Source organism: Globicephala melas, chromosome 4 (assembly GCF_963455315.2).
Source record: "Globicephala melas chromosome 4, mGloMel1.2, whole genome shotgun sequence".
Classification (NCBI taxonomy): Eukaryota; Metazoa; Chordata; class Mammalia; order Artiodactyla; family Delphinidae; genus Globicephala; species Globicephala melas.
Genome location: NC_083317.1, coordinates 123,722,213 through 123,748,588, shown reverse-complemented (window position 1 = coordinate 123,748,588; position 26,376 = coordinate 123,722,213). Strand labels below are relative to the sequence as shown.

General features: G+C 35.6%; 1 protein-coding gene across 6 annotated transcripts in view; it reads left to right on the top strand.

The window, feature by feature from the left end:
- Positions 1 to 26,376, top strand: part of RASA2 (RAS p21 protein activator 2) — a 117,085-nt gene that overhangs the window by 81,194 nt on the left and 9,515 nt on the right. For 5 of the 6 annotated variants that reach the window (XM_060298532.1, XM_060298533.1, XM_060298531.1 and 2 more), the window contains 8 exons: positions 333 to 447; positions 877 to 951; positions 1,398 to 1,521; positions 3,839 to 3,945; positions 8,865 to 8,948; positions 9,378 to 9,455; positions 12,882 to 12,955; positions 13,507 to 13,616. In XM_060298532.1, the coding sequence (XP_060154515.1) occupies positions 333 to 447; positions 877 to 951; positions 1,398 to 1,521; positions 3,839 to 3,945; positions 8,865 to 8,948; positions 9,378 to 9,455; positions 12,882 to 12,955; positions 13,507 to 13,616 (767 nt within the window). The remainder of the gene's footprint in view (positions 1 to 332; positions 448 to 876; positions 952 to 1,397; positions 1,522 to 3,838; positions 3,946 to 8,864; positions 8,949 to 9,377; positions 9,456 to 12,881; positions 12,956 to 13,506; positions 13,617 to 26,376) is intronic. The other variant, XM_030873333.2, reaches the window with a different exon arrangement.

Below are 26,376 nucleotides of genomic sequence, written 5' to 3'. Positions count from 1 at the left end.
AACACCAGGACAGAAGGGTTTTTTCCTCCTTATCCATTATGTAGCACACTTATATGCCCATGTGTGACATTAAAAGCAATCAGATGGCTTCCTGTTCCTGTCATAGTCTAACACTTGTTTTAGACACACGCTACTTTTGTAGTTCAAATATAGGTTACTTTTTTTTGCTAACTTATTTTTTTATGTTTTTGGTAAGTTTGAAAATCCTAATTGTAGCAGGTTGGTAAAAATTACTAAAATTGTATATATGACCAAAGTCAAATACCTCATTATTGATTTTACAGCCTTTGTTTATTACACTTGGTTTCACCTTATTTCTATTTGTATTTCAGAGATGCAAACACAATTTTTAGAGGAAATTCCTTGGCTACCCGATGTCTGGATGAGATGATGAAAATAGTGGGAAGGCACTACCTGAAAGTAACATTAAAACCTATTCTAGATGAGGTACAGAATATAACCTCTGATACTAATAGTTTGTCCTTATTATAGCATCTCTTTCATCAAGTTATCTACTGATGGGGATGATATATCCATTCACACATTACTGAAAGAACACAGGTGAACACTTTAGAAGTAAAATAAATGATTTACTTTTCCATCAATGGATTTTTACTTGAAGGGCACATTGTAGTATACTCTACATAATTATTTCTTTGTTATAGGGTTTATTTTAGCTGGAGTTTCAAATATATGAGAAATGTTTTTTGATACAGTTCTTTAGGCATATTGTATACATTATCTCTGGATGGGGGGGGTTAAACTTTGTTACAGTTTTAATTTTTATAATTGTATGATCAGAAAAATAATAGTTATTTTCATTTTGCCAAATTATTTAGAAAAGAGCATTAGATGAAGAATTAATCTATTTTCCAGATATGTGAATCCTCAAAATCCTGTGAAATTGATCCTATTAAATTGAAAGAGGGAGATAATGTAGAAAATAATAAGGTAAGTCTTCTCTGTCTTTATAACTGCATTAAAATTGGTCTTAATGGTATACCTATCTCTCACTTATGTTGTAGTAATGTTATTTGGAGGGAAGCAGTGCTTTTTATTTGCATAATGCCTATACTATTAGCAGCATTTCCTATGTCTAGTTTTTAGAATGTTATTTCCCTCATTTCTCTTTGGATCATTTTATTCTCTGCTGCTTCTTATGAATTTTATTCCATACATTCACTTCTTATATCTAACTAGTCTAAATCTAATTCATTAAATGAGTTCAGGATGCAATTGTCCTTTAGCTGAGTGCGTTTAGAGAAGGGAAGCAAAGCTTTAGAATACTAGATGGTGACTGCCTAATATATCTCATTTTCGCTGCATTTTTTTCCATAAAGGCTGTTGAAGATGTATAAAAGTCAAAATCTTAATGTTTACCTTTTTAAATCCTACAGGAGAATCTGCGCTACTATGTAGACAAGTTATTCAGTACAATTGTAAAATCAAGTATGAGTTGCCCCACTGTAATGTGTGATATCTTTTATTCTCTAAGGCAAATGGCCACTCAAAGATTTCCTAGTAAGTGCCTTGTTTTACTAAAATACTCCTTTTTTTTCTATACTTGATTTTTCTGTAGATTTATTATCTATTTAGTTTATGTGAATGTGTTTATGGTTTGTTAAGTATATAGTCTTCTTTCATTTTTCGAAATAGTTCTAGCATTTTAATGAAACACCTGTTTAATTTTCTTGTAATCTCAAAACAGAATACTCTTGCTTATTTCAATATAATAGCAACTTTATACAAGCAAATCAAAATCAACACTAATTTTAAGAAAGGCATAAATTTAGAACCATAACAGTATATAAGTATTTATACCAGCTGCTTACAAGACTGTTAGATATGATAAACAAAAACAGCTTTGTTATTTGTACCAACTACCTTTTCCACTTGCATGCATTCAAAATAGTGAGAATTTTTAAGTTCTGTACAACTGACTAGATTTGACAGTTTGAGAATGCTGGTCTTAGTGATGAGAGGTTTTTGCAGAAATGGTTTTAGACATTAGAAACATCTCTGTTGCAATATACATAGAATTTTGAGGTAACATATCAATATCTGGCATGCTTTAATTTTGCAAGAACACCTGTGTCAAGGCTTTGCTTAGAAACATTTCAATTAAATTAACAGTTGCTATCTCTGATTCTCAACACTTGGAATTATTCTAATTATATGCATCTCTGATAAGTAAATAAACTTACTATGGCTGTCTTTCCAGATCTGCCTGTAATGGGGGGGAGGGTAAGGAGGTAAGGCAGCTGCTTAAATTATCAGTCTTATCCAGCCGTGTGAAACTGTAAGTTTATTTCTGTAACCATCTGAAGAGATTTTGCTATTTTATCATATTTTTTAAGTGTGTTATGTGCACACAGGTGTGTGCAGTTATCTGCTGCTCCACTAAATTACCCAAAGCTAAAGTGGGGTTGAGTTGTCCAACTAACATGTAGATAAATTCAGCCCTAGATGTCTTTGCTAATTATAGTAAAAATATAAACAGTTAACGTGAAATAAGCATACTAAATCTAGACTTTGTAATGAAAATAAGGGGAGCAGAGACATTAAAGTATGGAAAGATGAAATGCTGACTGAAATTATATTTTTAAATAGTGTGTTAGATCATAATAACCACATTGAGGAGGACTTAGTGAACAGGCACAGTGCTAGCCTGAATTATCTCCACTCTCTCACCTACACAACACCACATGAGATAGGTACTGCTCCCCTTCAGTAGTTGATGAAACTGAGGTTTAGGGAAGTCAAGTAATTTGCCCAAGGTCCGTGACATGGCCAGCAGGCAAGCAGGGTCTCACACCTGGGCCCGGCCCACTCCAAAGCATGCTACTAATCAGCGTACTCTACACTACCCAGTGAATTTGGCCTTCAGTATGCACTAGCTGTTTAGTTCTTGTTTATGTGAATAATCTAAAACACATCCTATGATTTTTTAATAAATGCAAACATATTTCCTTAACTGTCTTTTTGTTGGCCTTAGATATTCTCAGTAGACTCCAGTAGTGATAGTTCTATTCTCAAAAAGTATTTTCATTGTTTTCTCATTTGTTCTTACTGCCCTGGGAAGATGGGTGGGGAGCGGGGAGGCAGTCATGGGAAGCAAGTATTATTAAAGAACTACACATTAAATGACTTGTGGGTGACCACCTGCTGAGTGACTTAGAAGAGTTAAAACTCAGACCAAATGCAGACATTGTTTGCCTCACCTGCTTCTTTACCATCTGATTGATTGTTGCATTGTGTTGACTCCAGTCAGCAACAAAAGCTGTAGCTGAATGATCAAAGCCACAAGTTGTCTTCAGTTCATCTGCATTTTTATAGGGAATATTGGTAGCTTTTTTAAAGTAAAGATTTCTGTCTAACTGTTTATATTACATAACCTTTGATATTGTCAAGATTTTTGAGGGAAAATTGAAACAGTATCCTAAAACTGAACACAATCGCCTATCTTAGTCTTAGGGGATTCAGTATTACCACTAGGTAGTGCTAGATACTACTTTTATTTTTGTTGTTGTAATTTCAGGAGTCTCTTCTTGCAGATGAGGAAAGAGGTATTTTTCCAAATTAAAATATTTCTGACAACCTAGCAGCTTTGTTTTTCACTTTCTTTATTATTTCTTTCAGATTTTTTTTTAGTCATAGGATTTTTTTCCTTTAATTTACTCATAACCATTACTATCATTTCATCAACTCAGTTCTTACTATACAAATTATATTTATCTCCTATTTAATTTACATGTTTTTCCAATATTTTTTACCTGGTCATCTTTGTTTTTTAATTCAGTGTTTTTGTGCATGACATTTCACCATTTTTTTCCTGCAGATGACCCTCATGTTCAGTATTCTGCAGTGAGCAGCTTTGTGTTTCTTCGTTTCTTTGCTGTAGCGGTAGTATCACCTCATACTTTTCATTTGCGACCTCATCATCCAGTAAGTGTTGTTCTTCTCAAAGCTTTATTCCATTTTAATTTATTTTTATTAAAATAAGAAAAGATAAAATAACAGGCAAATTTCACTTGGCTATGTTTTCTTATAACAGATACTTAAATTTACTGGGCATTTTTCTTAGCCATTTGCTTCTTTCAGAGAAGGTGGAAAATTCTATTTTTTTGTTATTGTTAAAAGATATGCACATGAATAATAATACTATGTTGGTAATAACTGCAGCTTGGTGATGGGTACAAAGAAGATTCATCATCTTTTCCCTCTGCTATTCTGTGTGTTTGTAAATTTCCATAATACAGGGATGTCTTTTTTTTCTTTCATTAGTTATAGGTTTAGTTTGATCTTGCAGATATCTTTAAATCTCACAGAAATTTGAAGAGGCTCATTTCTGAAAGGTGTAGAAACTTTCATTGGAATGTAATTTGTTTGGTATCTCCATATTTTTACTTTTTATTCACCTGAGATGATGATATAAATATATGAGATTTAAAACTTAAGGCATATAATCTTTCTGTTCTGAAGTCGTATTTAGTTACTTAAATCTGAATCTGCACTGCATAGATTTACATGTTTCTTAACATTTTAAAATTCCTTATTTTTGCTGTTTCTTTTTCCTTCTCCTACAGTGTATTATTGCTAACTCTTTAACCTTTTATGTTCCAAACATTTTATAATCTTATCTAATTGTTTTTGTTGCTGATTTTTATAACAAATAATAATAATAAAAGCCAACATTTATTTAGTCCTTGCTTTGTACTAGGCCTTCTTCTAAGTACTTTATATGTTCTAACTTACTTAGTCCTCCCAGTAACCCTGTGAGGTAAATTCTATTCTCATCTTTATTTATAGATAAGAAAACCACAATTCAAGAACTTCTCCAAGGTCACACAACTAATAAATTATGATTTGATCTCACTCAATTTGAACTGGATTAAGAAAGTTCACTGACTGACCCACTCAGTCTTCCCAGGCTGTAAGCTTACCCCTGTTCCTTCCTGCCTCTTAGGCAGTCAGGTGTTTGAGCACCTACAGTGTATCAGATGCTGTGCTCAGCACTGGAGATGCAGTGATGAGGAAGAGACACTCCCTGCCCTTAGGAAACTCGCTAATACAGTGTAGGGAAGACCCACAGGTTTTGGAGTCAAACTGGGCTCTGCAGCCACTGCTTCTCTTGACAGCTACACATTGGCCACTTACTTAACTTTGAGAACTGAGTAAAACCATGCTGCTGTGGCAGCAACACACACTTTCTTGTCAAAGAACAAATGGTCTCTGAGTAGCTACAGCGGAGGATTGGGCCAGTGCCTTTTGTTCACAGGGCTGTCCTTTCTGTGGCTGTATTACTGAAGCTGTACAGAACTGTGGGGCAGCAAAAGCTTGATGACATTCTGGACATAAACAGAACTCCTACCTCTGAGCTTGTGACCCTGCCTTATATTCAGACTTGAATTTGCATATCCCTGTAACAGATGTTACAGTAAAGTCCTTCTAACCACAGACTCTGTATTTGAAGTCACCTTTCCAATCAGTATGTCAGAAGGATTGCTTCAAACTGTCATATAACTTTACTGTTTGCTTTTAAGTGAGCCTTTCATTCTAATTGGGGAAATAAGGCAAATATATAAGACACATAATCTAAAACTACATACATAAATCTAAAACTAGCACCTGATTAGTACCAAGTAAGGAGTATAGACAATCCATACTATAGAAATTGAGAGCAAGGAATGATCCCAGTGACCTGAGGGCGATGACATTGTCAAGACTATTATTGAAAGTTACAGAGTGGTTGAGGAGGAGAACCAATTAAAGATTGTTAGATTTTACATTTATAAGTTCTTTGGATTTTGAGAATATTAGTAGAGTAGAAAAGAAGAAAATCCAATTGCAGAAGATTAAGGAATAAGTAGGTGAATGCAGTTTTACCTAGGAAATATATCAAAAGTGAGCTCGCCCTGCTGCTAAAAGACACGGGCAAATTCAAGTATGTACATGTGTGTGTACATATACACATGAATAAATACTTCTTTTGAAAAACACTAATTTTAAAATATGGGTTATAGTAACATTGACATGGTAGACCATTCTTTTGAGAAGTTTCATAGTAAAGAAGAAAGATTGAACTTTCCTTCTCATCCTGTCCCCTAGTCTCTCACTGATAGCTCCTTCCAAGACTCAGCCAAGGCAGACTTCTCTAACCCTTCGGTCTGGGTTAGGCTCCTCTCTTATATGTGCCTGTAGCACCCTGGGGCTTCCTCTGTCATGGCACTTGTCATACTGTTCTATAATCATCTGTTTATTGTCTCTGCATGTGGACTGTCAATACCTTAACAGCAAGGGCGGGATCTTTTTCAAATTTGTGTATCCCAAGCACATGGCACAATTTCTAGAACAAGTAGGTGCTCAGTAAATTTTTTTTTTTTTTTTTTTTTTGCGGTACGCGGGCCTCTCACTGTCGTGGCCTCGCCCATTGCGGAGCACAGGCTCCGGACGCGCAGGCTCAGCGGCCACGGCTCATGGGCCCAGCCGCTCCGTGGCATGTGGGATCTTCCCAGACCAGGGCACGAACCTGCGTCCCTTGCATCGGCAGGCGGACTCTCAACCACTGCGCCACCAGGGAAGCCCTCAGTAAATGTTTGATAGGTGAAAGATGGTAGCTCAGAGAGAGAGCTCATCAAATGATGTCTTTTCCAAAAATGGGAAAAGCTATGTATGGTTTAAATAGAGGAGAAGAGACTAACAGAAAGGGAGAAATTAAAGACAGATGGGGCCTTACTAATATATCAATGTACTGGATGATTCAGAAAGAGTGTCTTTAAAAGAAAAAGTGATAGGATAAACTTGCCGGGGGGAAAGAACAGTTTCTCCTTTGAAGTATTATGGTGAATCCTATGAAATTGTTTTGTTTTGGTTTTTTTGTAGATCAAAAATAGTCAACAGCAATTTCACATGGTTCAACTTAATATAAGGAAAAAAGGATAAGATGTGTTGTTTTGGGGTGACAGAGTCAACGTTTCAGTTCAATTTAATAAATGTAATACAGCATCTACTATATGCTAGTGCTAGTCTGTGTACTAGGTGCCAGATGACTAAGGTCCTGGGCATCTATGAAAAATTATGATGGCAGATAGTAGCAGGGTGAAAATTTAGAACAGCTTCTTTGTAGAGTACACTAGGGAATCAGCAGTAGCTAAATGATACGATTGTCAAATAGTAGTGAGGGCCATATTGGTGTAAACAAACCTCTGACATGCAGAAATTATGTAAAATATGGTTTGCTCACTTTTTTCAGTTCAGGAAAATAATGAGCTAAAACATTGATTTCAAAACCAAATTTCAACAGGGAAGTCTTGATGAAATTCAGTTCAAATTCAGGTTGTTAGCACATTGTTAAGAATTTTATATTCTTCAAAGGCAGAGAATTGGAGGGACCTTTTATAGATATTGTAGCTAAAATATTTTCTGGATGTTGTAGCTAAAATATTTCTGAATAACCTTAATTAAGGTGTGTAACTGTTTCACGAGTATATCGTAATGATCATATCTCAGATATTCCTTCTTTTCCAGAATTGCCTTACATCCTGGTCATCTCTTCACCTTCACAGTCACTGCCTATTTTCAGTGTGGGGATACTAAAATATTAAGGAATGTCAACCAAACACTAAACTAAAGCATTTCTGTATCTAAATTTTCTTGAACATGTCTTTTTTAATTTTAATTTAATTTTATTTTGATTCTTTTTAATCTCTTTTTTTAAAAATATTTATTTATTTATTTATTTTGGGCTGCATTGGGTCTTCATTGCTGCGCGCGGATTTTCTCTAGTTGTGGCGAGCGGGGGCTACTCTTCGCTGCAGTGCACAGGCTTCTCATTGCGGTGGCTTCTCCTGTTGCGGAGCACGGGCTCTAGGCATGCGGGTTTCAGTAGTTGTGGCACACGGGCTCTAGAGCACAGGCTCAGTAGTTGAGGCGCACGGACTTAGTTGTTCCGTGGCATATGGGATCTTCCCGGACCAGGGCTCGAACCCGTGTCTCCTGCATTGGCAGGCGGATTCTTAACCACTGCGCCACCAGGGAAACCCTTGAACATACCTTTTGATGGCAGATTATGGGTATTTGAATCTCCAAAACAAAAAAGATGTTTTATGTAGTGATAAGGGAATTGGTTATACAAATGGATGGATTGGTGGAAACTCATCAGACTATATACATTTAAAATCTGTTCATTTTATTGTATGTAAATTATACCTCAATTTAAAAAAAAAGGAAGCAGCAAGGATTCATTAGGGAGCACTGTTTAGTCAACTTTATTTATATTTATTTCTTTCTGGTAGATAGGCCTGGATAATAGACTCAAATAGTTACCTTCTGCTAAGATCCTACATGAACTAAGTGACTTCTTATTTCCTAAGTTGAATTTAGGTCTTTGCTTCCATGGTGAAAAGAATTGATTGCAGAAACCATAAAAGTATTGAATATGCTTACAAGTGGGTTGAATACAGAAATTTGGAAACTTCCATTTTAAGTCATATGGTAGAAAAAGGTAGATGCCATTGACATTCCAAAAGTGAATACAATTTTTTAGGTAATCCCATCTGCCATACTGTACCCACCCCCCAAAAATTAATATTGATTAAATTATGGCTTTCAAAGGAAAGTATAACATGTCGTTAGATATAATTACTTTGAGAGGAACTGTCAATTACATGTGGCTTCTTTAGTCTCTTAATTCCTTAGTTCAGTGAATTGTGCCAGTCCTTAGCTAGATTTTAGCTGGTTTGAACGAACATTTTTGAGTCACTGTTTCAGAGCAAAGTAGCCCGTTCACTCTATTCTACTTTTTACACAAATTCTATTTCTTGAAAACCTAACAAGACTTTTTGTGTCTTTTCTACATTCTTTAGGATCCACAGACAGTTAGAACATTAACTCTCATCTCAAAAACCATTCAAACTTTGGGAAGCTGGGGGAGTCTGTCCAAAAGCAAGGTAAGTCTTTACATCTTTTGCTCTGTATTCACACTTCTAAATGTTGTTGTACCCTGTGATCCCTTCTCCCTCACTTTACTCCCTTTCAAATTAAAAACAAAGCAGAACCAAAAACATATATGTATAGATGGCGATAGTTGTCTTTTAGATGTTGTGTCTTAGTCACCCTTACAGAAGACAGTTTCATTTAAACTAATGTGTCTAAGATGGGAGAGAGAGTCTAGTTAACAGATGCAAAAGGCTTTTGTTTATCTTTTTGTGCCATAATCATCCAGCAGCTGTTGAGAGAAATCTTCAGCTCCAAGCCCCGTAACTCTCTTAAAATATACGATTGAATCCCTTTAGGCCCTAATCCTAAATTTAAAACTAGTCAATTATATTCTTAGTTCTCTACTTAACATATATAAATTCCATGTGTTTTTTTCTTAGTCAAGTTTCAAAGAAACATTCATGTGTGAATTTTTCAAAATGTTTCAAGAAGAAGGATATATTATGGCAGTTAAAAAGGTATGATTGTTTTACTCTGGAAATATTAACTTCTTATATAGCATTAGGCAAATAACATTTTATATTGTTCCTAGGAATCAATCCCCAGTTTAAAAAAAAAGTTTAACCTGTCCATCAAACATGAAAAGGCTGTCTTTTAGTATATTTCTCCTCCCATACAGAACTATGGATTTTTCAGCTGTGAAAAATACCTAAATGAGTTTTAGCAACAGCTATTATTGCCAGTGTCTTAGTAACACAAATAACAAATATCTAGAGTTGATATTTCTTAACAGCAGCACTGTTGACACTTTGGTTGGGCAATTCTTGACTATGAGGGACATTTTTGTCCATTGTAAAATGTACAGCAGCCCTGGCCTCTACTATTAGATGCCAGAAGCATGTTCCCAGTTTTTACAACTAAAACTGTCTCTAAACATTGCCAAAAGTCCCCTGAGGAACAAAATTGCCTCTGATTAAGAACCTCTGGTCTAGGGGGAAAGACTTAATGGTACCTGATGTATAGTAGGCACTTAATTGCCGTTGGAGAAAATATATGAATTATTGAATATCTTATAAACAATATAGGCTTGTGGTTAGTAACCTGAGGAAAGTTACTTTAATTTAAAGTGTACAGAAGTCTATAGTATATGAGGTCATAACAAAAGAGCTGCAACAAACAAAAGTTGCTATACTTAGAAGTAGAGAATGTTTTGGGAAGATTTTTAATTTCTTGAGTCTTTAGTTCTGAATCACCCCAAACAAAATGTAGCATTGTTATAAAACCCTAAAAATTTGTAAAGAAAAGTTATTTTGAAGTACATCTAAACTTAGCTTGAAGAAATTACTGTATCTTATTTATCACAATTCTAACTTAATGAATCTAAATTAGCATGGTTAGATTTTAAAGATTGCATTCAATTTCTGTAGCATGATTCACAGGTGACTGCCAGGAGTATATTTTGTTTGTAGTTTTTTATGTGTGCTTTTAAATTTCTTACAGGGACTCGTAAATGAAAGTGATCATTTAAAAAATTAAAGCCAGTTGGATTTTTTTCGTCTTGAATAATAGCGCAAGTTCAACCAAAAAAAAATTTTTTTAAGCAACCATTGAATGTTTTTGAGGAGAAAGTCTCTCAAAAGAATAGGCAAAGAAAAAGCTGCCCTTTTATTCTCAGGACATTGTTGAAACAGTTTGTGGGACAGTGTAGGTAGACTTTTGTTGGCAAGATTATGATGTTCTTTTGTTTTGGGGTTGTTTTTCCATTTCTTATGACCTAGGCTGTGGCAGCATCTGATTTCTTTTTCCTGATACAATCAGAATGTGTATAGTTGGTAATGTCAGTGGAGAAAGTATTTAAGGGTGCCAGGAGTTTAGTCTGTTCCTGATCTGCTCTGAGTCACCCACTCACATTCTCATGCACTATCACTGTAGTACATCTCCTGTCTCACATTTACATAGGATATTTTGCCCTAATATATGAATTTTCTTTATTATTTACTAGTCTAGATATGTGCAGTGCTAGAAAGTACAAAAGCTTATGAAACCCAATTTCTCAATTAGTGGTGTTCTCACTAGTGACATTGATCACTGCTCCAGAAGAAAATAGTTTATAATTCTGAATCCTATACAATTTCCACAAAGTTTAGGAAAAATAACCTGAATAGGTCTGTAAACAGGCTGACCATATAATTCAGTGTCCAAAACCACAAAGTTTTCAAGGGTGAAAAGGAGTACTTTGATTATGAGGGGACCAAAGTTGTAGACAAGGATGGCCCTGAGCAAATTGAGGCCTATATTTACCCTGCCTGTAGTCCATCTTAATTATTATGTTTTCTTTCACCTTATATAAGTGGATTTACCTCATATTCCTTAACAATATGACAAATAAATAATAAATTTAATAATTACCATAAATAAATAATAAATATTTATCAAATAAGAAAATTAGTGCCCGCAGGCAAATATTAAGAAATGAAATATTTAAATAACTCTTTCACGCTCCATTAGTGGATGGTTGATCTGTGAGAACTGAAGATGTAATAGGACATTTCTTTAGTTTCCTTGGATACTTGTTCTGTGTCACCCATATATAATTCAAAAGAAACTCTGTTCTTGTTCTTTCAGTTACCAAGATTTCTTCCAGCAAACTAGAAGTAAACATTCCACTGGAAAATCCCACAAGTGGAGGTTCTGGTGGGCAATCTACAGCCAGTCTTAGGAGAAAATGACTGTGCCCACAAACTCTACTTTAGATTATTCACTGGTGCCTCAATGTCATCCTTATTGGAATGTACTTTGTTTTTGTTTTAAACCCTAAGCGGGACAACATAGAAAAGTATAAAGGAAAAAACAAGGACTAAACGAATAAATAGTTCCTTTATGGAGCAAAATAGGATTCCTCTCTAAGAACAGGAATTGTTCCTGAACTACTAATTTCTCTCTCCCATGAAGAGAAGGCCACGTGTCAGGAATCTCTTGACCAGTTGAGGTAGCATATTCTTGAAGCTGAAATGCTTTTCACTGGGTAGTTTGCCATTGCTAGATTTGGGTACTTCAGATTTTCTTGAGCCACCACATTCCCACATTTTCCATGGGAAGTTTCTAAATGGTTATTAGATTTTCAGGCTATTCCAAAGAACCCAGTTACACTTTAGTCATAACTGAAATACTAGCTCTCAGGGCTAAAGTCAATTATATATGATGAAAGTCAGCAAACTCTTCTGTAAAGGGCCAGTGAGTAAATACTTTAGGCTTTGATGGCTGCATAAGGGGACTGCCACATATTTTTCTTCGTTTTTACAACCCTTTAAAAATTTAAAAACTGTTCTTGTGGGCCTTACAAAAACGGGTTGAATTTGGCCTGCTGAGCTATAGTTTGACAATTCCTGACCCACAGTATAGGTTCACAATCCTGTATCTGAAATCTTTGGGAACGGAAGTATTTCAGAATTCAGTTTTTCAAAGTTTTGAAAGATAATAGGTATGTGCTATATATTATATAATAAAATACCCCCAGTGTGCCTCACAGTAATGTTTGTGTGGCACATTAGTGAATATTCACACTAAGTAGGATAAATACAGGCTATAAGTAGCCTTTCACCAGTTCAGGTTAAGTTACTGTAAATGAGTTTACTGTAAATCAAAAGCAAACCAAAAAACTCTTTGTACTCAGAGCTTTTTAGATTTCAGAGTTGCAGTTAAGGAATTGTGGGTTGAATTATTTCTACAGGGACATATATCCTGGGTTTTAAGTAATTTAACGTTAAACTTTTAGAATACCTGTCATATGTAAATTAGGGACTTCCTCTACAATTAAGTATGTATTTTGCTTTATTCCTTAATAATGAAGAACTTCACGATATTATCTATCAGCGACATTGATAAACTGAATTTATGATGTACCTTGTCACAAAGTTGTAATATTTGCCCCTTTCCCCATTTAGTTCTTGGATGAAATTTCATCTACTGAAACTAAAGTGTCCAGTGGTACCAGTGAGCCTGTGCACCTGAAAGAAGGGTAATTTAATGAAATTAGATTTTAAAGTCATATTTCAGTATAGACATTAAGTAAGTACAAAGAGCATGGGTCCAGGAGTGAGGAAATCTGGGCTTTGTTCTGTGCTAAAACTGCCTAAGTAACATCAATCAGGTAAGTCACCCTCACTATCCTATAAACTTTATGCCAGATGGGCATGACTTCTTGTCCATACAGTGCTATAGTTGTTTTGCAAATATAATGAGATTATGGGTGGTAGAGTAGTACTGAAAAAAGTAACAGCATTATTCAGTCTTAAAGTAGTGTTTTCATTGGAAGCTAAAGGGGAAAATTACTCACTTGACCTTTTTAGTTCTGGATAGTACAGTTGTAAATATCAAATTATTTAAGGACTTTATTCCCTTAGTATGGCCAAAATAAATGCAGGAGTTATAGATGGCAAAGACATTTTCATAAACTTAATATAGTCTTTGACAGCTCTTCATGTCATTTAAAATTAAAGGATAATTCTTTGTTTTGGATTAATTATTTTAATATTTGTAGCTAAATGTTTACATCTGTTGTTTTGGCAGTGAGATGTATAAAAGAGCTCAGGGAAGAACTCGGATTGGAAAAAAGAATTTCAAGAAACGGTGGTTCTGCTTAACAAGCAGAGAGCTCACCTACCACAAGCAGCCAGGTAGTTGTGTTTATGCTCTATTGCGGGGCTTTTCCTGATTCCCACTGAAGATTTCTTTTTCTGCAGCTTAATGTGACTAGCGAACCTTTTTACTAATGTTACTGTAGTTCATGGTTTCTCACAGTGATGTACACACACTAAAAATATAATAAATATTTGACGAGTAACACCATGTAAATTACACTTTTCTCTCCCTTTGAATGTCTTGTGTTACTAAAAGTGGTGTTCCTACAGTATGCTCTGTTTTCTAAAAATCCCTAGTAAATCCCTGTTTTTGTAATCAATCTATAAGGAACAACAGTTAGATATTTTAAAACTCAGAATTTTAACTTCCAGAGTCAAATTGGTAAGAATCAGTTTCTAGTAAATGAGAGTGTTTCAGTGGTTTGCCAAGAGTTCCTACAGTCATACCATAGGCTGTGATTCCTATTCAGTTAAAAGATTCATTCTAGACTATTGCCAAGCTAACTCCAAGATGAAAATTCTAGTAATTTGCCCCCTGAAAAGGCACAAATTGGCTATCTGTTTGGGTACAGAGAGCCATCTTCCTACAGTGTGATTTGAGGGCTTCGGAGAGGCAAAGTTTGTCCCTCAGTGGACTGACATAATGCTTAAAATCTCTACCTTTTAAGTTTATTCCTTTGGGGGTAAAGCATTATCCATAGAAGGCCACTGGTTTCTGATACCTTAGCAAGAATTTAGTATCTAGATCATAGGTCACATACAGTAAAATTCCTTCTGTTCAGAGTGATCAGGATCCAAAGCTGTTCACTTAACCAGAAAGGTCAGTTAAAGCAAGAATCACTTAAAAACAAACAAAAAGATGCATTCATACCTTAAATATTTATATGTTTGTTTAGCAGTCTTATGATAGCCAAGATCTTTTCTTTGAATATGGATCTATAGATTAGATTTCCCCTCTGTCTTTCTTGTGCAAACATAACCCTAATGCATCAGTTTTCAGGTTGATTTCTCTAAAGTGAAGCTAGAGCTTAAATACTTGAAAAGTAGTCAAATTATAGAATCCTTTTAGAGTGTCATGATAGTCACCCTAAGTTTTTGCAGCTGTCTCACCCCCATATAAATCAACTTTATTTGTGTGGGTGTTGGTCTCTTTTTTTGAAAGGCTTTTCAGAGTGTTTGCCTGATTTTCAAATAAATATATGCCTCTTGGCAGGCGGCACTTATTTTGTCACTTTACATAATGTTTAAGTAAATTATAATTACACCATGGAAAAATGGCATAAATAGGTCTGGGAACAAACACAATGGACTTGGTAATCAAAACAGCCTAACCAATGGAAACAGAAGGGTACAAGCTTAATAGTTAGTACCCTAGCAGCCACAAGCATTCAGCATCCCATGAGCATCATTCAGTAAGTTCTACAGAGGAAATGGAGAGTCTTGGTTAATCTGACAAATCTGTTAGGTAAAGATCTGTTAAGAGAACTTCTGGTATAAATTCTGAAATGATAAAAACAAACACCAGACGTAAGATACTTTCAAGAGAATGTAGACTCAGTTAAGCTGAGTGCTTCAGTGGAGACTCTAGAAGAGTGAAAAGAAATTTTTTTGTTTCATAATTCCTGAGGATCTTTAGCCAGAATGACTACATATGTCCAAATATATTAGTAAGACATAAGAGGCCAAATGCACTATATTTTTAGGCACCTAGATAATTTGTTGTGGAATATAAATATTCCAATGACTAAGGATCAGTCAGCTACATACTTGCCCTTCCAGACAGCATTCTTTAAGCTAAGCATATTTTTAATGTTTTAGAAGTTACAGTTTATGTTGAATACTATATAAATGCTCTCACATATATAGCACCATTTTTAAAATAGCTGGCATAATATGCTAATTATGTTTACATCAGCAGTACACTGGAATAAAATTTAAGGTAAGTTAGTTATCCTCTGTGAATAAGTTGGCTATTTTCTCCTCATTTGAAGTATTTTCTAATCTAAATCAACATTCTAAAGTCTTCTTTGGCTTAAGACTTTAGAAATCAGATGATAGCTTTGGACCCTTTTCCTCTAGAAAAATTCATGAACAAATATAGACACAAAACCTTGCATATAATTTCAGGGAGTTCATAGTCCCAGAGTCCATGCACAGTTCTCAAGAACTTCTGTTCTATCCAGTGATCTTATGAGGATAAAATTCTCTAGAATGATTAGACTGCTCTAAGGTATAAAATAGACACATTAGAAGTTACATTATTTTCAGGCCTTAAGAAATTTAACATGTTGGAATGGCATTGGAGGAATCAGCTTGTTATATGAAGTTTCAAGATTATTTACCAAAGCCTACAGTTTTAAGCATCCATGCTTTTTTTTTAACTATTTTGTTGGATTTTTCCAAAATATATTACATGCTTCCCTGCCTTCTAAAAAAGAGTTCATTGAACGTAAGTTAACATTTTCTAGATGGCTTGGGGCTGTCATTGATAATATTAATTATTATATAGTACTCTGATTTAGTGATGTTTTCTGGGCTGCTTATGGGTGTGTGCAGCTGTTTACTTCCCAGCTACATGCCTTGGACTGCTGTGCTTTTTTGTGTTCCTGTGTTTGCTTTATACAGTTTTTCATTATCCCCTCTGTGTTCAGGCTGTCACCTTAGATTTCTTGTGCTGTCAGTGTACAATAATGTAGCATCTCACTCCCACCTCTTATCCCCTACTTCCATTTTTTACTGCTAATATACTATGAGTGAAGATGTAGGTACTGTGTTTGTTAAAATTATACATAAGATTAAAAGGCCTTGATTGACGATTTCAGGACTTTCCTCTGTGAATAAAATCCATAGGCTTTGGATTGTCTCTTTGGTTGTTCAGCAAATGTTTTGCTTACTTCCTGTTTCCTTGCAGTTTTTTGCATAGCTATGACTGCTAGGTAATTAGTCTCTTATTACACTTTACGACTTTGGTGTCTGAAAGAACGCCTCCCAAATATTCTGTAACATAGCTTTAAATCATTGAGTCTTTCATCCTACTGAACACTAGTATTCTGAATCAAGTATTTCTACCACTTAGAATCAAATAATAGTTTTCCAGTTTACTGGAAAAGTAATTAATAGAATTTTCTCAATTTTAAGGGTTTTTCTCAAATAAGTTATTAAATTTTGATGCCCACTTAGTAATAGTAAGCAATTAATCTTCAATATCACTAAATTAACATGTGGCGAATGAATATCGTAGGGCATTCAGTCAGCTATCAGTCATGATTACCTTGACAGTTTCTTATGGATCTGAGTGTGATTATGATTTTATATTGATACACTATAACGTGGTCATCTTCTACAAGTAAAAGTTCTCCTAGTTGTATGCTGGAATCAAATGAGTTATTGATGTTCCAGCCTCTTCCTATCTCATCCAGCCTCATCTTCTGCATTCTCCATATGTCACTTTGCCAGACTAACTCTTGAAGCTCCTTTGAGTTGTGCTCTTTTACATTCATGCTTTTGCATTTGCTCTATCTAGAAATCCCTTTCTTTCCTTCTTTACCTGTGTAATCTGTTGTCCTTTAACCCTCAGAACAAGTGTCAGCTCTTTATGGAAGTCGTTTTCATAAAGCTTCTGGCCACCTCAGTTGAGTATTCTCTTACTATGTTTCTTTAGCACATTAGTGATAACTTATGTCACACTGTGTGGTCATTACTTTTATCTATCTCTTGCCCTAGTTTTTTAAGATCCTCAGTGGTAAGGACCATGTTTTTACTACCTTCATTAAGGCATTTATTAATTTTTAATAAATGGTTTTCTTCAGAGGACACCATGTTTTCCAGATATGCTGTTATCTGAATACATTAAGAACCACTGCTGTGGGTTTCTAAAATTTCTGCCAAGTTTACTACTAATAGGTTATATTTTTAAATAATAAATTATTAACAAATTCATCTCTGAAATTCCATTTGTGTTCTCCAAACTTGATTAGATATTGTCTACTTTTGGATGACCTGTTATACACAGATACATACATACAGCCTACACAACTTCCATATGATATCAGTGTTCTAGCTCATATAACCTATGGACAATATAAAAGAAGTTTCCATGATGTTTTAAACATGCATCTCAATACATTTAGGTTGACTTGGTTTTTACCTGCTCATATATTCATACACAGGGCTCTGCAGTATTTTTTTTCTTTAATAACTAAAGAACACCATTGATTTGTCTGTGCATTATATTCAACAGATATTTTATTGGGTGCCTGCTGTGTGCCAGATGTTGTTCCAAGCTCTGGAGAAAACAGTAGTGAACAAAACATACCAAAATCCTTACCCCCATGGATCTTATAGTTTAGTAGTGATTGACAGTAAACAAACAAAAGAATTTTATACTAGATGGGATGATTATAAATGAGATGGACAAAAATAAAACAGGGAAGGGGAATAGAGAACTCAGGAGAGTTGCAATATTAAAAAGTCTAGTCAGGGAAGCCTTCACTGAGAAAGTGACATTTGAGCACAGACCTAAGGAGGGTGAGGGAGTGAGCTATGTGGATAAATTTGAGGTAGTAGTGACACAGACATAGCTAACAGCAGCTGGTACAGAGGCCCTGAAACAGAAGTACACCTGGAGTATTCAAGAGACAAGAGAACGCTTTTGTGACTATAAAAAAAAAAATGAATAAGGGGATAATCACAGGAACTGAGATCAAAAAGACCATGGAGGAGCTAGATATTATAGGGCTTGTGGATCATTGAAGGAGTTTGAATAACATGGCAGGGCACTGGAGAGTGTTAAGCAAAGGAATGATATCATTTGAATTATGTTTTGATAGGATTGATCTCCCTTGCCATGTGGAGTGCTGTGTGGAGATTAGACTGAAGGGGGCAAGGAGACCAAGTAAGAAGCTACTGCACTAATTCAGGGGAGACAAGATAATGACTTGGACCTGTTAGTAGCAACGGAGGTTGTAAAAATAGATCACATCTTGGATCTATTTTAAAGATAGTATTCACAAGATTTGCTATAGGGTCGGATATCAAGAGTAAGAGCAAGTCAAGGATAACTCCAGGGATTTGGGCTTACACAAGTAGACTGATGAAGTTGCCTTTTTAAAAATAGACATGGGAGTTCTGGTAATAGTAAAGAAGCTTGTACTAGACTAACTGTCTCATAGATAACAACTAAAAACTTTGGCCAGAATATATAAAACAACTCTCTGAAGAATTTGACCCTTGGAAGATGAGAACTATGCTGGGTGAGATTTATGTTTATTTGGCTTTCCCCCCGAGAGCCTCCCAATCTGTGCAGTATGAGGTGGTAGAATTCAAACAGAAAGTCATAGTTTGCTTTTTTTTTTTTGGCCGCACCACATGGCATGTGGGATCCTAGTTCCCCAACCAGGGATCGAACCCATGCCCCCTGCAGTGGAAGCATGGAATCCTGGACCACCAGAGAATTCCCAGAAAGTCATAGTTTTATTGCCTTGAAATGGCAAAGGACAGAGTTCAAGGCTGCCAGAGGAGGCAGAAATTGAGGAGATTAAAAGGAGGAGCCTTCCAATCTGCTTTGAACTCCCCTGAAATCCTTAGCTGACTCGAACTGCTCGTGCTAGGGGGAACTTCAGAGAGGCTAGTGAAAAGCAGTAACTGAAAGATTAAAAAAGATGAGAAGAGATCTCAGCTTCTTTCCTCCTCAGAGACAGAGTTTGGAATTTTAGAAGGTGGTGGTTCAGAAGTAAAGACTATGCCCTAGGATTAAGGAGATTTAAATAAACAAAGTATCATATAAACAAAGTATAAAGCCAAGCCTCAGAGTGATCAGCTAATGAGGTAACTTTTTGAGGGAGGATAACTGAATCCAGAGTCTCTACAATGTATTATTCTTAGTGTCCAGTATACAGTGAAATATTAACAAGTTTGAGAAGAAACAGGAAAATACAACACTAGTCAAGAGAAAAAGCACTTAACAGACGCAGACCCCTATATGGTCTACATGTTGGAATTAGCAGATATGAACTTTAAAGCTGTTATAAATATTTCAAGGGTTTAATGGAAAAGATAGTCATCATGATTAAAAAGATGGGGAATTCCAGCAAAAGAAAAAAATAGAAACTATAAAAAGGAATCAAATGGAAATCGGAATTGAAAAGTACAACATCATAAATGAAAAGTTTATTGGATGGGCTTAACAATGGTTTGGAGATGTCAGAAGAAAGATTCAGTGGACTTGAAGACAGATTAATGAGAATTATCCACTCAAAGAACACAGAGAAAAAATATTGGGAAAAATGAACAGAACCTTCAACCTACCGAGTTGTGGGACAGTATCAGGCAGTCTAACATATGCATGATTGGTATCTTAGAAGCAGAGTAGAGAAAGAGGCAGAAAAAAATACTAGAAAAAATAATGGCCTAAAATTTCCCAGATTTGGCGAAAAACATTTTGTTACAGATCTAAGATCAGTGAACACCAAGCATAGTAAATACAAAGAAAACTACACTTAGACATATAATAATCAAACCAAAGATAAAGAGAAGAATCTCAAAAGCAGAGGAACAAAAGACAGATTACATACAGGAGAACAATACAAGTGACAGCTAACTTCTTATAAAAAGCAACCAAAGCCAAAAGACAGTGGAATGATGTCTTTCAAGTGCTGAAGGAAAAAGCTCTCTACTTAGAACTCTAGTGAATATTCCCTTCAAAAATGAAAATAATCCTTTAGATAAGTTGTTAAGTAGACTTGCACTATATGGAATGCTAAAGGAAATTCTTCAGGCTGAAGTGACGTAACACCAGATGGAAACTTAGATCTACAGGAAGGAATGAAGAGCACTGAAAATGGTAAATATGTACATAAATGTAATAATGTCTGTCTTAATTTTTTTAAAACATCTGTTTAATGCAGAATTTATAACATTGAATTACAGCGTTTATAACAAATTTAGATGTAGAATATATGACAGTAGTAGCACAAAGGAAGGGGATGGAGTCAATTATTGCAAGGGTCCTCTATTTTATGTGGAGTGACACAAGAATAATTTTAAGTAGATTGTAATGAGTTAAGGCTGTATAAATCTCTAGAAGAAAACTTTAAAGAAAAAAGTATAATCCATCTCTCCCCTGCACAAAAAATAAATTTGGCAGGAGGGGAAGAACAGAGGAGCAAAAATCGGATGGGACAAATAGAAAACAAATAGCCAAATGATAGGTTAAGCCCAACTATAACAAGTAATTAGAATAAATGTAACATCATATCTAAGATCTGGAGCAAAGGAAGGATTATGCACTTTAATCAGTTCTCTTCAGCATTGTATTGGAGGTTGTAAACAATGTAGTAAGACCCCTCCCCCCCAAAGAAGAAAAGGACATATGGAGTTACATAAAAATTCCTAAGGAATCTTCACAACAACTGTTTGAACTGATAAGTGAATTTAGCAAGATCTTGGGATACATGATTTGTATATACAGATCAGTTGTATTTGTATAAACTGGCATCAAAATATTAGAAGATGGGGCTTCCCTGGTGGCACAGTGGTTGAGAGTCCGCCTGCCGATGCAGGGGACACGGGTTCGTGCCCCGGTCCGGGAAGATCCCACATGCCGTGGAGCGGCTGGGCCCGTGAGCCATGGCCTCTGAGCCTGCACATCCAGAGCCTGTGCTCCGCAACGGGAGAGGCCACAACAGTGAGAGGCCCGCGTAATGCAAAAAAAAAAAAAAAATGTTAGAAGATGAAATTTAAAAATAATACCATTTATAGTAGCAGCCCCCCCTTCAAAAACACCCACCTAAAATACTTAGGATCATTTTTTAAAAAATAAGTATAAGACTTTAAAGAAAATTATAAAACATTGCTGAGATAAAATAAAGGAGATGCAAATAAACGGAGACATACATCATGTTTGTGGAGTTTAAGGTTCAATATTTTTCAAGAAGTCACTTCTCAAATTCATCTTGATTTTAACACAATCCCACTCCAAATCCCAAGTTTTTTTGGGTAAAAATTGACAAGTTGATTCTAAAATTGATGTCAATGGGAAAACAAAGGACTTAACGTGGCTGAGCCAATGTTGAAAAAGTAGAACAAAGTTGGAGGACTAAGACTAAGACTACTAATTACTAAGTAATTCATGTCTGAAATTTTGTCATAAGAGCTAGAGAGATCAGTGAACAGACAAGAGTCCAGAAAGACACACACACATATATATGGTCAATTCAGTTTTGACAAAAGTGTCAAGACAGTTCAGTTGGGAAAGGAAAGTCTTTTCAACAGATGGTGCTGGAACAACTGGATAAACGAGAAAATGAACTTCACCTTACCTCATACTACACACAAAATTTAATTCAAGATAAGAGGATCATAGGCCTCAGTGAAAACATAAGAGAATATCTTTGCAACTGTAGAGTATGCAGGGATTTCTTAGGATATCAAATGCACTAAACATCTTTTTAAGATAAACCGAACTTCATTAAAGTAAGACTTTCCCACTCTTTATATCATCACTCCTTTTTCTTTCTTTTTTGTTATGATAATGGCATAAAATGTGTTGCTTGGCAGTTGAAATTTTTCAAGAGGTTGTTGGGATTTGAGTTTCTTTAAACCATAAGCTAATGTTTTTCACCAAATTTGGGAAGTTTTTTACTTCAAATATTTTTTTTCTGTCCATTTTCTCTCCTTCTTAGAACTCCAAATATACTTATTCAGGCATGCTTGATATTGTTTCAAGTCTCTCTGAGACTCAGTTTATTTGTCTTCTTTCCCTTTTATCTTTGTTCTTTAGATTGGATAGTTTCTATTTACGTTCATTGATTTGTTTACCATCTCAAATCTTCTCTTCAGCTCATGTAGTGAATTTGTCATTCCATTTATTGTGCTTTTCAGCTCTAAAATTTCTGTTTGATTCTTTTTATAGTTTCACTTTTCCTGTTTAGAGTCCATATTTGTTCAGTCATTATTAGCATATTTTCCTTGAATTATTTGAACATATTTATAATAGTGGATTTGCTCACTAATAGAATAAATTCAACGTCTAAGTCCACTCAGAGTCAGTTTCAGTTGGCTGCTTTCTTTCCCAAGTATGGGTCACACTTTTCCTGTTTCTTTCCACATCTCATTTTTTAGTTAAAAACTGGGCTTTGTAGGTAATACATTATAGTGTGTCTGGATTCTGTTTGTTCTTCTGAAGAACTCAGACTGTAACGTCTGTTCCATGTGTGTGTGTCTGTCGGTCTCTTTTTATCTTTCTCTCTGTCAGTGTATAGCTGCTGTTGTCTTGGCTCAGATTTTTTTTTGTCCCTAATCCTACCTCCCTCCCTAGGGCTCTCACCTGAGCTTGCTTAGTTCAGTGGTCAGCCAGCGATTTGAGCATAGTGCTCAAATACCTGAAGCCAGTAAGTCTTCCACCCTTCATCACCTGAGCTGTTTGTGAATCGGAACACATTCAAAGGCACAGCAAATTCACATGTCTCCCCAGGCTTTCCACTTTTGCCAGACTCTCTGGGATGGCACATACATGCATCTTTAGCAGTTAGCCAAGGATGTGGCAGGTTTATTATCTCAGCCTTTCTATAGCTCTCTTGTTTCCAAAATCTCACCCTTAAACTGAATTTGTAACCTCCAGCCAGTAAAGCTGTGAGTTTTCACTGATCTGGGCAATTTGGAAACACCCTCAGGGAGGAAGACTGTAAACTGCACAGTTCTTATCCTATGCGGTAGCAGTTGTTCGTTGAGTAAACACGTCTCAGATTTTTACTTGCCTTTGGTTATTTTCCAGTGCTCTGAAGTGGTTGTTTTTAATAATTTGCCCAGTTTTATACTTACTTTCTAAGGAATGGAATTACTCAGCTTCCTTACACTACTATCAAAAGATAGATTCACAGTTATTTTGTTTCATCTGTGTTCCTTGGGACCGATATATAGCTGGAATTCTGTTTTTCTTGGGGTGGTAATGGTTTTTTAATGGAGATATAATTCGCATAACCATAAAATTCACCCACTTAAAGTGTACAATCCATTTTTAGTATATTCACAAAGTTGTGCAATCACCACTAGTTGCAGAACATTTTAATCCCCCCAAAAAAGAAAACCTATACCCATTAACAGTCACTGCTCACTCCTCCCTTCCCCCAGCCCCTGGCAAACACAAATCTGCTTTCTGTCTCTATGGATTTGCCTCTTCTGGACATTTCATGTAAATGGACTTAAACAATGTGTATGTAACCTTGTAAGACTGGGTTCTTTCACTTCGCATAATGTTTTCAAAGTTCATCTATGATATGGCGTGAATCAGTACTTTATTCCTTTTATGGCTGAATAATATTTTGTTGTTTGGATATATTCCAAATTTTGTTTATCAGTTCATCAGTTGATGTACATTTAGATTGTATCCATTTTTTTTACTATTATGAATAAATGCTGCTGTGAACATTCACATATATGTTTTTGTGTGGACATATGTCTTCAGTTCTCTTGGCTATGTACTTAGGAGTGGAATCAGTGAGTCATATGGTAACTAACTTTATGTTTAACTTTTTGAGGAGGTAATGATTTGAACCTAAACTGGATTTTAGTTATTTAATAAGGAAATATAATACACTCACATTTATTGTGATTACTGTAATTGCTACTTTGTTTTATGTTTTTTGTTTATTAGGCTTTTCTGTTTATTGAGGGTTTTTCTCCTGTCTTTTTAATTGGAATAATCAGTCCCACTCATGTTCATTCTGTCCTACCTACTGAGAGAATTTGGGCATCCTATTTCTACCTTTAAATTGTTAACAGACAGGTTTAAACTTACATGTTTACCTTGTTGTCTGCAGTTAATCACAGTCTCTGTTCAAGCTGAGAAAGAACATGAGCATGCTTTCAATTTATTTTTCCCTAATAGCGTCTACCTAATGAAGTCGTCTGAAATTTTAGTACTAGGTTCTCTTCTTTTTTTTTTTAACATGTTTATTGGAGTATAATTGCTTTACAATGGTGTGTTAGTTTCTGCTCTATAACAAAGTGAATCAGTTATACGTATACATATATCCCCATATCTCCTCCCTTTTGCGTCTCCCTCCCACCCTCCCTATCCCACCCCTCTAGGTGGTCACGAAGCATAGAGCTGATCTCCCTGTGCTGTGTGGCTGCTTCCCACTATTTTACGTTTGGTAGTGTATATATGTCCATGCCACTCTCTCACTTCGTCCCAGCTTACCCTTCCCCCTTCCTGTGTCCCCAAGTCCATTCTCTATGTCTGTCTTTATTCCTATCCTGCCTCTAGGTTCTTCAGAACCTTTTTTTTTTTTTTTTAGATTCCATATAGATGTGTTAGCATACAGTATTTGTTTTTCTCTTTCTGACTCACTGCACTGTAGGGTCCAACCACCTCTCTACAAATAACTCAATTTCGTTTCTTTTTCTTCTTTATCCATTCATCTGTCTGTCGATGGACACTTAGGTTGCTTCCATGTCCTGGCTATTGTAAATAGAGCTGCAGTGAACATTGTGGTACATGACTGTTTTCGAATTATGGTTTTCTCAGGGTATGCCCAGTAGTGGGATCGCTGGGTCTTATGGTAGTTCTATTTTTAGTTTTTTAAGGAACCCCTCCATACTGTTCTCCATAGTGGCTGTATCAATTTACATTCCCACCAACAGTGCAAGAGGGTTCCCTTTTCTCCACACCCTCTCCAGCATTTATTGTTGTAGATTTTTTGATGATGGCCATTCTGACCGGTGTGAGGTGACAACCCTCAGAATGGGAGAAAATATTTGCAAACGAAGCAACTGACAAAGGATTAATCTCCAGAATATACAAGCAGCTCATGCAGCTCAACATCAAAAAAACAAACAACCCAATCCAAAAATGGGCAGAAGACCCAAACAGACATTTCTCCAGAGAAGATATACAGATTGCCAACAAACACATGAAAGGATGCTCAACATCACTAATCATTAGAGGTTCTCTTGTTTCTTTTACCTTTTTATGTTTTGATTTTTCTAACTATGCTTATCAATTTTTCTGATTTCTTTGCCCAGCACTATTTTTTATATAATGTACTTGTCTTTTTCCTGAATTCTTACTTATTTTGCAAGAGTATGTCCTCAAGGAATTATCTCAGATAGGCATTAGGGCTGATAAATTTTCTGAGTCCTTGCAATAAAAAAAAAAAGTCTGTTTTACCCTTACACTTGAATAAGTTAGATCGGATTTAAAATCATTTCCCACAGAACTTTTAAGATACTTCTCCATGGTTTGCTAGTTTCCTTTGTTGCTAGTGAGAATTTTGATGTCATTCTGATTCTTAGCCTTGATTCTTCTCCCTAGAAACTCTTAGGACTTTTCTTTAATCTTCAGGCTCTAATATTTTACTGCCCAGTGTCTTAAGTATTACCTTTCTTCCATCCTGCTCAGCACTTGATGGATCCTTTCAATCTGAAGATTTATACCTTTATCTCTGGGACATTTTCGTTGGTAATTTTACTCTGAACACTTTCTAGTTTGTTTCTGGAATGCTTATTAGACAGATATCAAAACTTCTAAATTCATCCATCATGGCTCTTAACATTTTTACTGTCTGTTTCTTTGTCCTTTTGTACTTTAGAAAGTCCTCAGTAAAATCTTCCATTTTACTAATTCACCTTGCAATTCATTCCAATTAACATTATCAACTGAAATTAACTCTAATAACATCATATGTGCCTGGAGCAGTGCACTTTCTCTACATATGCTGTATTGTCCAGAAATGAACAAATACAGCAATTCTAGGATATGGGCATGCTTTTGTGTATTCAACAAATCTAAAGATAGAAA